We start from the raw sequence: 16879 nt of genomic DNA on the forward strand, positions 1-16879 counted from the left end.
TAACTTAAATAATCAAAACAATTGTCATTGCTTCAATATACCTCGTGGAAACAACACCCCTTCTCTCAAACTATTCCTTGCTTGGATCTCTCAAACAATCTCCTATGAAACCATCATTCTAGGTGATCTTAACATTGACTAGAACTTACAGTCTTATTCCTCCCCCACCAAAATCATTAACTTGTATACTTTCTCACAGCTCATAAACTCCCCCACTCATCTTAATCAACAATCTAATGCCAGCTCTACTCTTGACTGGATTCTTACCTCCTACCCCAATTGCTATCATAACCCCTCTATTCTACTTGACTCACTTAGTGACCATCTCCCTACATCTCCAGTGCCACTCATCCCATCCATCTTAGTCCCACACATGTAAAGACTGCTGTATCTAATTTTGATCCAGAGATAATTAATCAACTTCTCTTTTCCATCAACTGGTCTTTCCTTTTTGACCTCCCCCTTGAAGATGTCTTAAAATTTAACAGCATATTTCTCAACACTCTTAACTACTTAGCTGGCATCAGAAAAATTAGGTTTAAAGCCAACTATAGCCTCTGGATTATCAAAGACAGTCTCTCCCTCATGCAGAAAAGAAAAAGTGCTTGGAAATCCTGGCATAAGCATAAAACTCCTGACAATCACCAGCTCTACAGAGAACTTAGAAATGTAACTTAAAAACAAATCAACCTAGACAAAAAGACATTTTGTCTTAATCAACAACAAAAAAACCCCTCATTCCAACCCCCAAAAATTCTGGACTACAATCAGCAGGCTATTGCACCCAGGAAACCCATCTCCTCTCAATCAATTCTCTAACTCCTCCCCAATCAAAACTGCTACACTGCTGAAATCCTTGTTCATTAACTCCATACAGAACTTACTTAAATCTAATACTTACTCCATCCCTGATACCCCTCCCCCTCCTTTCCAATCTACTCCATTCTCCATTGCACCAATCCCCACTTCCTATCACTTCTCAATAAACTTAAACCCTGCTCCCCCTCTGCCGATAACCTACCACCTCTCTATCTCAAGATAACAGCCTCCTCCATTGTCTATCCAGTCTCGATACTTATCAATTGGTCAATTCAGGAAGGTCTTATCCCTGACATTTGGAAAAAAAAATATGTTATACCCCTACACAAAGGAGGAAACTCTGTCGACCCCCTCCAATTTCAGGCCCATTGATATTCTATCCCCCCTTTCTAAAATCTTGAAAAGTGTATACATAAACAGCTCATCTCATATCTCACTCAAGAGAATCTCCTCACCCCCACACAACATGGTTTCCAGCCTCATCACAGCACTACTACTGCACTTATACCTTTTACTCATTCTATTTCTACATCTCTCAGCAATAACAAATTAGTGTCATGTCTGTTCCTCGACCTCTCTAAAGCCTTTGACACTGTATCCCGCAACATCCTTTTCTCCAAACTAGCACACCTTAACCTCTAACTCTACTCTCAGCTGATTCTCAAGTTACCTATCTGATTGACTATAGTCTGTTAAATGGCTCACTGCAACTTCCCCTTTCCTCTCTGTTCAAACTGGGGTTCCCTAAGGCTCCATCCTGGGGCTCCTGTTTTTTCAATATATTTACTAACAATCTCTACCAATCCAGCCTACACTCCACTCTTATACAATACGCTGATGACTCAACTATCATCATCGCATCAGACAATCTTCCTCACCTACTCACCCTCACTCAAGAATCTCTGCACTCAGTTGAAAAATGGCTCACTATCAATCAACTACTGCTCAACCCAAACAAAACAAAACTTTTACTCTTTCTTCCTAAATCTCTCCAACACCTCAAACTCTCCTTCGTTGTCTCTCTTTAAATAATACTACTATCCAAGTTGACTCTGACACTAAACTCCTTGAGGTTTACATAGACGATTAACTTAAATTTGACATCCATGTCAGAAATTGTATTAAAAAGACACATCAAAAACTTGGACTACCGAACAAGAACAAAAAATTCTAACTCTAGTATACAAATTGACCTTAGCTGAAACCTACCTGCTCCCCATCCTACTATATGCTGCTGCAATATTTACCAACCTTCAAAAGAACTTGTCTGCCAAATTTGAACTCACATACAATATAATAGCTAGATTCACCAGTAATCTCCCTTATTGATCACACCACTGCCTTTGCTTAAAAAAACTTCACTGGCTAGAGTTTCAACATCAACAACTCCTACCACAGGTCCACCTGACTCACTCCATCCTTCACCAACACCTACCTTGTCCATCTCTTGCAAACTTTATCTCCCCCTATATTCCTAATCATGACCTACGTAGCTCTGACCACCTTTTCCTGCAAATTTTCAAATCTAACAAATCCATTGGAAAATTCCTTTACAGTCACTCAGTTACCTCTATCTAAAACAAACTTCATCTCCACATCCGCTCACTTAACACAGCTAGTTTTAAAATAGCATTAAAGGAATTTCTGCTTAACTCCTGGATCTGCTCCTGTATTGACCCCATTTGAATATTACCTCATCTGACACTACCCCATTTCCCCTTTAATATTTACTTTCCCTCATTCTATCTCCCATCTATTGTGTATTTTATCTTTTGTGCTCTGACTATTTCTATTTCACTTCTGGCCTCCAGCCATTTCATTTCAGCCTCTACCTTAGCCCACTCAAGAACAAATGTATCTTGATTTATTTACTTTCCTTATGCTATTTTTTCCCTTACCATTCTATTTAATGTTATATGTTCCTTGTAATAACTATGTATTTCCAAATTAGTGTATGATGTTTTTGGTGCTAGCCATGTATTAGACAAATACTTTATTTCTCCAATTGTATATTCTCTATGTATGTTTCTGGTTTGCAATGGGGCTTTTCTCATCGGGTCTCTGCTGAAAAAGGGCATGTGCCCAGCCTGACTAACCTGGTTAACATATGTCAAATAAATAAATAAAATAAATCAATCAAACCACATGGTCCGTGTACCAAAACAGTATCATGACAATATAGATGGAAATATATCACAGCACATGGCATTTCATTCTAATTAGAGATAATACAGCATGACACAACACAATGTCACCCAAACCATGATAACACTAACTAATATATTATAATATAGCACAGAACAGGGTAATGAACACAATAATATAACATGGTACAACACAATGTCACCCAAACCACACTGGCACTAATATATCATAGCACATGGCATTGCTGTCTAATGAGTAATAATACAGCACAGCACAAAACAAAGCCACGTCAACCACAATGGCACTAACCCATATATGACAGTACATCGTCTTTGAACCAAAGCAGTAACAGAGAAATACAAATGAAAATATATAACAGCCCATGGCATTTCTAAATGTAAATATACCACAGTACAAAGTGTATCTACTAAAAGAGTTTCACACATATCTGGACTGATATAATCAAACTATCTGAGCATGTAATGCTGATACTAGATAGTTATAGCAAATAGTGTTGCACTCACCTGGATCAATGTTAACTGGTTTATGAAAATAAATGGTGTTTATACCAAAGCAGCAGCCCAGAGACAAGAATTAATGCAAATTATATCTCACTGTATATGGCCTTTGTGTAAGCATCTTTGATAATCTGTTTCTGACATGCATTTAGAAACTGTACTGTGCATACATCAACATTCCCCAGTTGCCCTTTATAATAAAATGTAAAAATTAAACAAAACCAAGAATAGCATGAACCTATGGGCATATGTCTCATGTTCTATATGTCACATGTTGTACACATATAATGTCTAAAGTAGGCTTGAGCTGAAGTTACATGAGTCCTTTGCCATCTTCATCAATAACACTATACCTCTCATGTTGTAGGGACATGGTGTCCAACCAGGAGAATGCAGTCTTTGTTTTACTGCTGTATATTATAATTTCTTCAGGTGTGACCTCAACCTTCATGTCAAGTGGCTTGTGCACAATTCCAAACTTTCCAAAATATGTTTTTGTTGTCTTGTCATCACCAGCCATCTTCTTATCACCAATAATCAGACCATTCACTGTGATCCCTAGATAAATTGAAAGGGAAACGTGAAGAGAGATATAAATAATTATTTTTTTTGTTATTCTAGATAAGTAAGCAATACGAGGTCTTGTTTTTTAATTGTTTTAAAGTTTGCTTTTGTATGATGCATTCATTAAAGGCAAATTCTGTGAATTGTTCTTTCCTTCTGGACAGTGAAACATATATTATATATATATATATATATATATATATATATATATATATATATATAAAATAAACACAGAGAAACTAGTGTATTTCAGAGGAAGCAACAATATCCACACACCCTGCAAGAAATAAAAATCCAAGTTTACTGTTAGTGCTTTCGAAGGGATCAATGTCCCAACTTCATCAGACAATTTTCACCATAATACCCTCACCTTATATAGACAAAATTAACCTATAAATAATTAATTATCCAATTGAGATAATTACAACAAAAAAGTTCACAGTGACTTAAGAAAAATAGTTAAAAAAAACTTTTCATTTCATTGCCTTTAAAACCATTTGACTAAAATCCTATATAATAACAATAATGTGTGTGTTAAAAATGTATGCAGAATGCATAAAATCATACAAGAGATTCCTACACATATATAACAAATATATACAAATTGTATGTAAAAAATGCATAATATATATATATATATATATATATATATATATATGGTACCCTTATACTTATTTTTATATAAAAGCATTTTAAAAACAGTTTTAAACAATTTTAAACTTTCTAGACATTTTAATGGTGGATGGGTGAGGAGGCACATATCGTCTTGATTAAACAGCAGCTTTATGTGAGGGTTTAGTTCCTCTTGGAGTTCATGTAGCACGCATCCCGGGACACCGTCTGGTCCCATTGATGCTGTGTTTTTAGCTTTGGAGAGGGCGTCTCTCACCTGGGCATCTGAGATGTCAAGGAGGCTACACTCTGCTGGGATAGATATTTCTCCTTTTGGGGGGGAGGGGGGGATTTGCACTGAACCTGTCTGCCAGTATGTTGACAATGTCTGTGGGTTCAGTGTATTTTTTGTCATTTTGGACTAACTCTGAGCATATCTGGGAGTTTCCACCCAGGTTTCTAACATAACTAAAGAAGGCCTTGTGATTGTCTTTAGTGTCTTTTGCAATTTTTCTCTCAAAGTTGGCCTTGGATGATTTTATGAGTGATCGTAGTTTTTTGCTAGTACTGATCAGAGATGCCTTTCCTTTTGGGGATTTTGCTCTGTCATGTAGTAGCTTCCTCCTCCTGTTGTAAAGCTTGTTTATGGCTGGGGTCCACCAGACAGGACGCCTGCCTTTGGGGGAATGGGTCTTGGTTTTATTTGGGATTGCATGATCCATGCATTCTTGAAGGTGTCCATAGAAAGCGTTTATAAAGGATTCAGCGGTATGGGCTGTGGTTTTCACTGGCCCAGGGGCCTTGAAGGATACCACTTCAGTCTTAAGAAGTGTGAAGTCAGCTTTTGAGAAATTCTTCACTGTGGTCTTTTGTGCTGGGGGTGGGGGTAGGATGTGGATTTCCAGTGTGATTAGTTTATGGTCTGATCTTACCAATGAGGGGTATACTTCCGGTGTGGAGCATTGTGTCCCCATGTTTGTGATGATCAGGTCTAGTATATTATCTCCTCTTGTGGGAGTGGTGACTAGTTGTTCCATTGCATTTGAGTTTATGAATTCTAGGAACCTTTGGGCTAGGGTGTTGGGGCTTGAGTAATGCTCCCAGTCTATGTTTGGGTAGTTGAATTCTCCCAATATGATGGTATTTGGAGAGACATTCATACTCTCCAGTGTCTTCAGGAAGGCTGAGTGGGGTTCCTGAGTTTGAGAGGGTGGTCTGTAGCATGCTACATACTGTAGGGCAGTTTTGCCTATGGTTAGTTGCACCTGGATGGTCTCCGATGCTTCGTGCGTTGCCACTAACCTGGAGGTGTGGGTATCTTTGATGAATATGGATACTCCCTCTCCTTTTGTGGTTCAGTCCAAGTTTTGAGGCCGAAAAGCATGATATGAGGTATAACCTGGTAGTGCTGGGGTGCTCTCAGGAGCCTTGAACCAGGTTTCAGTCACTGCACAGACATCAATGTTCTCCATACTGAGGAGGGCTTCAAGAGCGTGCATCTTGAGGTTTAGACTTCTGGCATTGAGCAGTATTACCCTTAGTTTTTTTCCACTTGTGTTTTCTAGGGAGGTGGGTTTGTCTTTTGAGCCTTGCCTAAAAAAGGCACTATGGGGGTGGCAAGAGCCTTGGCCAATATCCAGAAGCCCAGGGGTGACAGGTGCAAGCCATCCCTTGCGAAGCAGCGTGGCTTGTCAAGCATGTCATCCCAAGCAGACAGACATTGGATCCCCTTAGAATGACACCAGTAATTAAGACAATTGTTAAAACTGATCATTTTGTCTTTGTACTATGGTATCATTCTTGGTGAGGGTAAGATGCTGCTCAGGATCAGGGTCATACCGGCCTGGGCTACATAATCAGAGAGCTCCTCTATGTCTCTTTTCATGTAGTCCAGGGAGGTACGTCTCAGGTCATTCACACTGGCATGGACAATGACTGAGTCATATTTGTACTTGCTTTGGAGTGACCTGAGTGCTTGTGTTATGTGGCGGATTCTAGCGCCCGACAGGCAGATTACTGTAACCTTTTCCTTGTTCAGTCTGGTGAGCGGGACATCAGTGTGTCTGACTATGGAGTCACCTATTACAAGTGTATCAGGCATGTTGTTTGGCCTTAAGGGCTGTGACTGTTTGGCACACTGACTTTGTGAACTATGTGTTGTATGTGCTGTATTTTGAGGTAGTGGTTGTTTGGATGTCTGCTTTGGAGGCCTCTGTTGCTTTGGTAGATTTTTAATTAGAGCCTCCGAGTATGTTTTTGTGTGTTTATGTGTTTGGTTTGCAGTTGTGATAGGTCTATGTGAGACTGTAAAAGACTGTGTGATGTAGATGTCTGCAGTCACAGAAACCTGGTTCAAGGCCTCAGAGAGTACCCCATACTGTGGCATCATTCTAGGTGAGGGTAGTATGCTGCTTAAGGCTAGGGATATACCGTCATGTATTTCTTCATATAGTCCAGTGAGGTACATCTCAGGTTGTTCACTCCAACATGAGCTATGACATGGTCATAATGGTACTTGTTGCAGAGAGACTCAAGTGCAGGTGTGATCTGACGCATCCTGATACCAGATAGGTCGCTGACTGTGACTTTCTCCTTGTCCAACCTGGTGACTGAGACATCTGAGTGTTTCATTATTGAGTCTCAAATGACAAGGATATTTGGTTTTTGAGTGTTACGCCTTATGGGCTTAGTAGGTGAGACAATGATGTTACTGTGTGTCATGGGTGCTGTGGGAACTGTGTTAGTTGTAGCAGCCTTGTGTTTTGGAGGTCTCTGGTATTTCGGTAAATTTTTTGAGACAACCTCTGCTTATGTTGATTTTTGTGTTTGATGCATACTATCTGTATGTGTAGTAGTACTGTCTGCATGAGTAGTGGTGGGCAGGTTGACAACTTTTTCAATGTTACTGTTTTGAGTTTGAGAGTGCAGGGATTCAAGATTCTTGGTGGAGATACATCTCTTGTACTCTGTACTACAGTGAGTTATTAGTAGATGGTTGTCTGTCTACATGAGGCAATTGCTACACTGCCTCAGGACACTCAAGTAAACAAGGTTGGCAGGAGAAACAAGGGTAGTCTGTCCAAAATGATAGGCTGAAGAATTGTTATCACGAAGGGGGGTGCTTTAACGGACTGATGAAGGAGGTGCTCAGTAGATGGATATTTCTGCTGTTTTTTTTTTGTTTTTTTTTGCTGGTGGTTTAATAGGTGACACTCATTAGCAGTATTTCTTAGATCAGAAAAGTACTAAAGACGAGGGCTACACTAATCTACAGCTGTATCTGAGGGGAAAAATTGTCAAATCTACCTGTCTAGCTATGGAGTACAATTGAGCGGCAGTGTGCTGTGCACTGTGCAAACAAGCAGAAACCTGTTCAGACGTGGGGCTTAAATACCAGAAGCTAAAAACTTAAAAAAAAAAAACTTTAAAAAGGTTCAAAAGGACAAATGAGAATGCTTACTTCAAGCCCTAGACCAATCACCGTTCATGAGATAGGTTCCAATCAGCACACTCCTCTCACTAGAGTGCAGAAGGGCCCTTTTCAATCCAAGATGGCCTGGAAAACATGCTCAGAACAAACAGCCACTACAAACAGACCCAGATGCAGCAAACCTGTATCTGGACTATGCTACAGCTACTAGCTACCCTAGTTTTGGCAGGAAACACTACAGAATGTTTTAACACAGCAGAAAAATAGCAGTGAGACACTAAGAAAATATTTTAAACAGTAGATAACAGCAATGTTTCACACAGCAAACAAATCAGTTATTTTAACACTGCTTGGTGGAAAAACAAGAACAAGCAGAAGAGATTGCTTTGCAATAGTGAAAAGTACCAGCAAATACTTAACAAACAGTGAAAACAGCAATAAAATGTGATTTAACAACACAGTAAGGCAGACAATTGCAGTGCAACAGTGCAGTTTAGTACACAGTATTTAAATACAGTATTAAAGTGGGCGGCAGACAATAAAAAGAGTAGTAAATAGTATAATCGAGCAAAAAAAAGGCAACTTGTGTTTTTTGGGAAGTTCAGAAGCCTTTAAGTCATTTGGTACCTCAGCTCAGAATTTTGGCTGGTAGCCCACCTCAGTTCAGCTCGGTACAAACCAGTCAGTGCAATAAAAAGCTTTTGTCATTAAGATGCCTGAAGGATTCCATGGCAAAGCTATTATTCTTTCAAGGATGTCACCTTTTTTCTAGTTTTAGTTGATATATATAGCCAACATATTTTGAGCAGAGGGTTACTGTCCTAAAGTAAAATGCCTAAATACATTTTTTAAGATGAAATGTCCCTCCATGCACATTTCACAATGTCCTTTTTCTTCAAATAATCAGCGTTCAGTTCACATCTAAATGAAATACAGCCAATGTTATTGACTGGTAAATTTACAGGCATCCAAAACAACTAGTCTGCACTGCCTTGAGTGTAAAATGGGTGATGTTTCATGTAGTCATCTTTAACTTCCTAGGGTGTTGAACTTCAAGTCATAGTTTCTCAATGGAAATCACTGCTGCTTCAGTTTCTAAGTATGCCATTAGATATTCCTTTTATGTGAACTTTTCCTTTCATCAGTGTTTGTGAAAACATCTATATAAGTTGGAGGGTGTAATGGGCTTGTCTCCCAAATGGATGATGAAGCGACAAAGCTTACTTTTAATTCTTTTATCAAACTGAGTTCCCAATTGACTTGGCAAGTTGAGTCTTTAGTTATTTAGACCGTAGGGATTCTTAGGGGAAGCACCAAAATGTCTGGTTATTTTATTCAAGCCCTTGGTGTCTGAAGGTTATCCATGATTTCATGGCCACTGTTAATAGTAATCCTACCAAATAAAGTCTCATTATAAATCACTTTGATGTAACACTATTTATTGCATTTCATGATGATTTACTGCTTAAAAATATTTGTGAAAATCTAGGCTTTCAGTTCAGACAATCTTACTGAAGCTAACAAAATTAAGGGAATCTTATTTCCTGCAATACAACCCAAATGGACATAGAATGCATGATTTAATAAATTATATTTATTAACAAGAATGCTGACTCCTGCTTATTCAAAGCATGGATATTGTTAGTACTAGTAAGGACAGGCATGACTCATTTATTCATTTATTTGTCTTTGTTGACCAGGAAAATTCCAACTGGCTAAAACCCATTTTCAGCAGAGGTCCAAGGAGAAAAGCTCCACATTTAAGTTACACATGATGCATATTTATAATTACAGGGTAAAAACATCTATACATGAGCTTATTTACATGTTTTTTAAATATTTCTTACATGAACACAGCATTAATACACATAAAAGAGAAACTGACATAAATTGGATAATTATCAAACAGAAAAATAAAATACAGTAACAGTTAATGTATTTATAGCGTGATGGTTGCAGGGAAAATATCAAACTGGGATGTTTTTCAGGTTAGTTATAATTTGCAGACAGACAGGTAGAATGTAGCTTAAAATGATGATAATAGAGAGACGAAAAAATAAACATGGAATTGAGCAGGAGGATAAATGGACAGAGGAGGAATTGGAGTTAGTGATAGGATGTGAGAGAAGAAATTACTCTGGTGATCACGTCAGTCACCCTGCTAAACAGGGGTCCAGGGAAGTAAATATTGTGGGAAGAAATATCCAGGGAATTGTTATGGCTAGGCTTGTATAGGCCCTAGGACAGATAGCCTAGTAGCAACCGATGAACCTATGAAGGAAATGTAAGAGTTTAGTAAATAAGTGCCGTATGAGGAGAAGTGATAAGGTACAAAAAGAGTGAGAAGCAAAGTGGCTGTAAGAGTTGGAGAAAAGTGATCTGAGTAAAGCTAGCCAGGTGAGCAGGAAGAACAGAGCTATGTTTGGCACAAGTGCTGTTTAAGCAAAGGTTTGAAACTATGCACGTTTGCTGTTTGTTTTAACTGTGTGGGGTTTCATTCCAGAGTTTTGACACATAATGAGAGTAGAGAGTCTCTCTCTCTCTCTCTCTCTCTCTATATATATATATATATATATATATATATATATATATATATATATATATATATCCTATACATGTTTAATCTGTTCCTCTTGCTCATTCTGTTTTATCTCATTTTGACATTTTGTTACATTAAGCAGTGCATTACAACATATCTTACAACACACAACCGATGCTCACTTGGAAACTTCTTTTTGTAAACTGAATGCCTGCCCAAAATGGAAGGAACAGCAACTCTTGGTTATGAAATAACTCCTTGAAATGAAAATGATGTGCATTTAAAGCACTACATGTATACATTTTTAAGGAAATGAAATGTGCATTTAAAGCACTACATGTATACATTTTTAAGGAAATTAAATGTGCATTTAAATTGCTTGTTGTTAACTGTCCCTGTATTTAGATGCATATTCATAATGTCCCACTACGGCCCCATTACTATAATTATTTATTTATTTATTTATTTGCTTTTGGGAAAATGATGCTAAGGATGAAGCTGCCAGGTAACAGGAAAACAGGAAGGTCTAAGATAAGGTTTATGGATGTGGTGAGAGAGGACATGCAGGCGGTTGGTGTGACAGAGCAAGATGCAGAGGACAGGAAGAAATGGAAACAGAAGATCTGCTGTGATGACCCCTAATGGGAGCAGTTGAAAGAAAAAGAAGTTAACCAGGAAAGTCCACTGGGCTGGTGTAGCCCATTTTCAGTGGAGATCCGGGGAGAAAAGCTCCAAAACGATATACATGATAATAGAATTTGTTGAACAGTTGTTTTCAACATTTAACAATTTACAGGAGTAAGAACAGGAGAATCACAAGGAACATTGAACAATTATATGAGCAAGGCATTCGGTATATGCATAGTACAGTAAAACTCTTTTGAGTGTGTACCTTTAACTCCCAGTGGGTGTGGCCTGAGCCTTTAAAAATTAAGTTATCACCTTACAAGTCTAACAAATACTCATTGACAGAGGTCAGATATCAATACAATTGTGTTTGCCATCATGTATGCTTCAAAATAAAATATTCTGAAACCTTGTATATAGCATGGTTTTGGAATTATTAATGTAAGTATGAACAAGTAATATTTGACGCCTAGAGGAGCAGTAGGAGGTAACTGCAGATGCACCTGGAGGCATCACTCAGATGTAATGAGTTAGCAGAAGGCAAACAACTTACACATACACATTTTTGTTGTACATATTGGACATAATAGACTATGTGGTTAACAACAGAATATTCATAAGCTAGGAGGGGATAATTGCATAAAATGTTCTTATACCACGTGAAGCAAGATGAGGTGCACAGTGCTTTTCCAGGGTGACACTTAATTAGGAAGACTGATGAAGAGGATGGGTATCGGAGGGATGAACCAGGAAATCAGGTTATGGAGGAATTGTGGATGGTGTGTGGGCAGAGCCAATGAGAAGAAAGATGTTGGTGAAGTGATTTTTTGAAGAAGGGGACACTGTTAATGGTCCGGAGAAGAGGTGGAAGGGCATTCCAGAGTTTAGCTACATTGAAAGAGTAGAGGTATTGGCCTGCAGGGAGTTTTGGTCTCTTTACTTGGATAAGAGATTGATTTTCAGATCTTAGAGGTCGGTTTGGTTGATAAAGAGTCAGAAGGGAGGCAAGGGCTGGGCATTCACTGGGTTTATAGATATGTGAGGTGTTGTGGAAGTTCTAGCCACTTCAGGGATTGTAATGAGTGGCAGTGATGGGAAGAATATTTTGCACCAGTCACAAACCTAGCGATTTTGTTATAGCAGCTCTCCATTTTAGTTTTAATGAGGAGTGGATGTTTGTTAGTATGGGAGCTCCATAGAGAAGTAAAGGTAGGGGAAAAGTTAGGGCAAGTGTTTTACTAGTAGAGCAGTTTAGAAAGTGTTTATGTTGGTAGAGGGTACCGAGTTTTTGGTGAGTTTTATTGATGTTGTTGCGGATGTGTTGGTCAAATGTTAAGTTGTCATCTATAGCAATGCCAAGTAATTTAGTATGAGAAGCTACCTCTAAGGCAGTCTTGTTAGAGGAATAAATGATGAATTCTGATTTATTAATAGTGGTAGCTTTTTGGGGCACAAATAGCAGGAGTTTGGTTTTATTTGGGTTAAGGACGAGGTGGTTATTTGTCATCCAGGTTTTGGTAATGGAGAAAGCATTTTGGGTAGTAGTCAGAAGTTCATTTGGTGCAGATAACAGTTGAATCATCTGCGTAATGAAATACAGATCCATGAGAGCAGAGTGAAAGTCGTTAATGAAAATACTGAACAGAAGGGGCCCTTAAATGGACCTTTGGGGAACTCCGGTGCATGTAGTGAGAAAAGATGAGAGGGAGTGTAGCCATTTGGTGTATTGTTGTATATTTGTAAGGTAACTGGTAAACCAGTTAAGGATGGGAGTGGATAAGCCTAGGTGTGAGAGCTTGTAAAGAAGGAGAGGATGGGAAATAGTGTCAAAAGCCTTAGAGAAATCAAGGAAAAGACCAGAGACATGTTTACCATCATTACAATTGTGATTAGCAGCATCTAAGAAGGATAGGAAAGCAGTTATAGTGCTGTGATCAGGGCAAAAGCCATGTTGAGTGGGGAAAAGTAGTTGGTTTTGGAGTAGATAATTCATAAGTTGAATTTGAATACATTTTTCCCATTGTTTTGGCGATCAGAACCTTCTGATGAAGTCTATATTTTTTAGATGAAAGCTCTTAACTTGTAATTTTTTAATAAATATTTTAATTTCAACCTAGCCACACCCTGTAGTTGTTTGGTGTTCATTTTGTGTGGACTACGTGGATTTCTTGTAGTTACATAGTCGTCTTTAATAACTAGCCACTTTACTTGATTGTGGATCTGTTTGAATGGCTGGAGATTGATAAGGTTTTTACTTTTCTGCCATTTTTTCCATGCTGTATCTCTGGCATTCATAATTTTTTTTGGTTTCTCTAGAAAGCCAGATTGCATGATTTGTTTTTATTCTCTTGTTTCGGAGGGGTGTCCATTCTATTGAGTATATATTTTTTGGTTATAGAGTTTGTTAATTGTTGCTTAGATCTCTGTTGAAACTGTTGTCTCACTGTTCTGAGAGACTGATTGGCAAATATACAGAGCTGAGAATATTATTTTGGTTTTAAAGTTTATACTGTTAGTTGTTGCTTAGAACTATGTTGAAACTGTTTTCCCCAACCCACCCCCATTTTCTGCCGTGTCTTCAGTTGGTATAGTAACAGCTGCATTCAAATTGCTGGAACCTGTGTTCTGAGAGACTGCCTTACAGATTATCTGCAAATATACAGAGCTGAGTATATATTGTTTGGTTATAGAGTTTGTTAATTGTTGCTTAGATCTCTGTTGAAACTGTTGTCTCACTGTTCTGAGAGACTAATCGCAAATATACAGAGCTGAGAATTTTTTTTTGATTTTTAAAGTTTGTACTGTTAGCTGTTTCTAAGATCTCTGTTGAAACTGTTTTGTCCCACCCACTCTATTTTTGGTGTGTAGTTTAAATTTGGTGGCTTTTGCAGTTGCCCGCCCAATTGTAGATTTGATCTGGGACACTCTCCCAGTCCCTAATAAACTCTTTCTGCACTCGCTTTTAGTCCTTTTTAATTTAATTGCATTTTTTAAACTGTGTTTGGTCTAATATTGCTGCATACTCAAGTATGCTAGCTTGCACTGCATGTGAATTGTTTTACTACTGTTTTTGCTACTTTTCTGTAAAAAAAAAAACTGTAAGCCTGTTTTCTACCTTTCCTGTAACTAGTGTTCCAGATAGAGATTTGCTGTATCCAGGACTGTATGTAAGCTTCTGAGCCCCCCAAGCCTTTCTGTGTTGGAGGGAAGCCTTCTAGCTTATCAGTGGGAGTGGTCAGCACTAGGTAAAATGTCTACCACATAAGAAGTGGTTCTGGCCCAGAAATTGTAGTTATTGGCCGTTTGGGCAATCTTCCATCTCTCTCAACTTTCTGATTTGAAAGCCTGTATTTGCACTTGTTTCTGCCCTGTAACTCGTCTAGTGCAGATACAGATTCTTAGTTTTAGCACTTAAATTTGCTTGTTCATGCTCAGCACTTGTTCAGAACTTGTAAGCACTAAATAAGCTACTAATTACTATAACACTACAAAACTCAATCTTCCTCATTACCTAGAGAAAACAGTTTTTGTACATACTTTCCTCACTTATCTAGAGGAAAATATTTTTTTATTCAGGCATATACAAGGGTCAGCTCCCAGTGTTCTCTCCTGTCTATCTGATGAATCTGGGCATCTTGAGGCAATGTAGAAATTGCCTCATGCACACAGACAACCCTCTCCTCCTACCACCTAACAATACAACCTGTGAGAGATGCACTTATCTAGCCAAACTGGAGGTAAAGCTCTAGCCAACCAAGACTGAACTTGACAGTCATGAGGAAAAGATAAACATTTGCACCACACCACACTCATCACATAGTCTCACTAAATCTACACCACCAAAATCCACACACAGTAACACAAAAACATTTGTGGAGGCTCTCAATAATAATCTGTCTAAGCAACAGAGACCTCCAAAGCAGAAACACAAGCAACCTCCATCCCCCAACACAACCCAAATGACACATAGCCCACAGACTCAGTGTGCCACTCAACCACAGCCAATAAGTCAAAACAACGTACCCAACACACTAGTCATAGGTGACTCTATAGTCAGGCACACTGATGTCCCACTCACCAGGCTAAACAAGGAGAAGGTTACTGTCAGCTGCCTGTCGGGTGCCAGGATCTGCCACATAACCCACGCACTCAGGTCACTCCACAACAAGTACAAATATGACTCTGTCATTGTCCATGTTGGTGTGAATGACCTGAGACGTACATCCCTGGACTACATGAAAAGAGACATTGAAGATCTCTCTGATCTTGTAGCCCAGGCAGGTATGACCCTAACCCTGAGTAGCATTCTGCAATCATCCAGAATGATACCGCAGTACAAGGACAAAATGATTGACTTCAATAATCGGCTAAGCTTCTGGTGCCATTCTAAGGGGATCCAGTATCTGTCTGTTTGGGATGACATGGTCAACAGACCACGATGCTTTGCCACAGATGGCCTGCACCTGTCGCCCCTGGGATTCTGAATAATGGCTAAGGCTCTTGCTGCCCCTATAGTGCCTTTTTTAGGCAGGGTTCAAATAACAAATTCACCACCATAACAGGAACAGGCAAGCAAAACTGAGGGTAATGCTACTCAATGCTAGAAGTCTAAATCTCAAAATGCACTCACTCGAGGCACTCCTTAAAATGGAGAATATCGATATCTGTGCAGTGACTGAGACCTGGTTCAAGGCTCCAGATAGCACCCCTGCACTACCAGGCTACCACTCATACCACACTTTTTGGCCATGTAACCTGGACCGAAACACCAAAGGTGGAGGTGTGTCCATATTCATTAAGGATATCCGCACCTCCAGGCTAGTTGCACAGCATAATGCATCCGAGGTTATCCAAGTGAAACTAACTCTGGGCAAAACTGCAATCCAAATTGTAGCTTGCTACAGATCCTCCACCATGCCCCAGGATTCGCACTCCTCTTTTCTTGATGTACTGGAAAATATTAGGGTTCAACCAAACACCCTAATGATGGGCGACTTCCAGTACCCCACCATTAAGTGGGAAAACTACTCGTGTACCAACTCCTTAGCTCAACGCTTTCTGGAATTCATGAACTCCAATGCCCTAGATCAACTTATTCACATCCCCACCAGGGGCAACAATATCCTAGACCTAGTCATTACCAACATGAGTGACTGGTGTTCCACACTTGAAGTCAACTCCTCGTTGGTCCGATCTGACCATAAGCTTATCACTTTTGATATCCACATCCCGCCCCCACCCCCCATTAAGGAAACCACAGTAAAATATTTCTCCAAAGCCGACTTCATGCTTCTTAAGACATAAGTGGTGAACTTCATGGCACCCATGCAGATGGACAATACAGTTACAACTGCTGAATCCTACACAAATGCACTCTATAAGCACTTACACGAGTGCATGGCTCGTGCTATCCCAAACAGAACCAAGACACTATCCTCCAAAAAAAGGAAGCCAATCTGGTGGTTCCCTGCCAAAAACAAACTGTACAACAGAAGGAAGAAACTGTTGCATAAGAGAGTAAAATCCCATGAGTGGAGGAGCTCCCTGGTCAGCCTCATTAAGAAGCTGAGATCCCTTATAAGATCCTCCAAAGCTAGCTACGAAAACAAAATCGCCACTAAATCC

General features: G+C 39.2%; 1 protein-coding gene across 1 annotated transcript in view; it reads right to left on the reverse strand.

The window, feature by feature from the left end:
• Positions 1 to 16879, reverse strand: part of LOC122804652 (inter-alpha-trypsin inhibitor heavy chain H3-like) — a 1432534-nt gene that overhangs the window by 68640 nt on the left and 1347015 nt on the right. The window contains exon 19 of the mRNA XM_044074635.1: positions 3836 to 4040. Within this exon, the coding sequence (XP_043930570.1) occupies positions 3836 to 4040 (205 nt within the window). The remainder of the gene's footprint in view (positions 1 to 3835; positions 4041 to 16879) is intronic.

The sequence above is a fragment of the Protopterus annectens genome, chromosome 6.part0 (assembly GCF_019279795.1).
Source record: "Protopterus annectens isolate FY-2018-M chromosome 6.part0, PAN1.0, whole genome shotgun sequence".
NCBI lineage: Eukaryota > Metazoa > Chordata > Ceratodontiformes > Protopteridae > Protopterus > Protopterus annectens.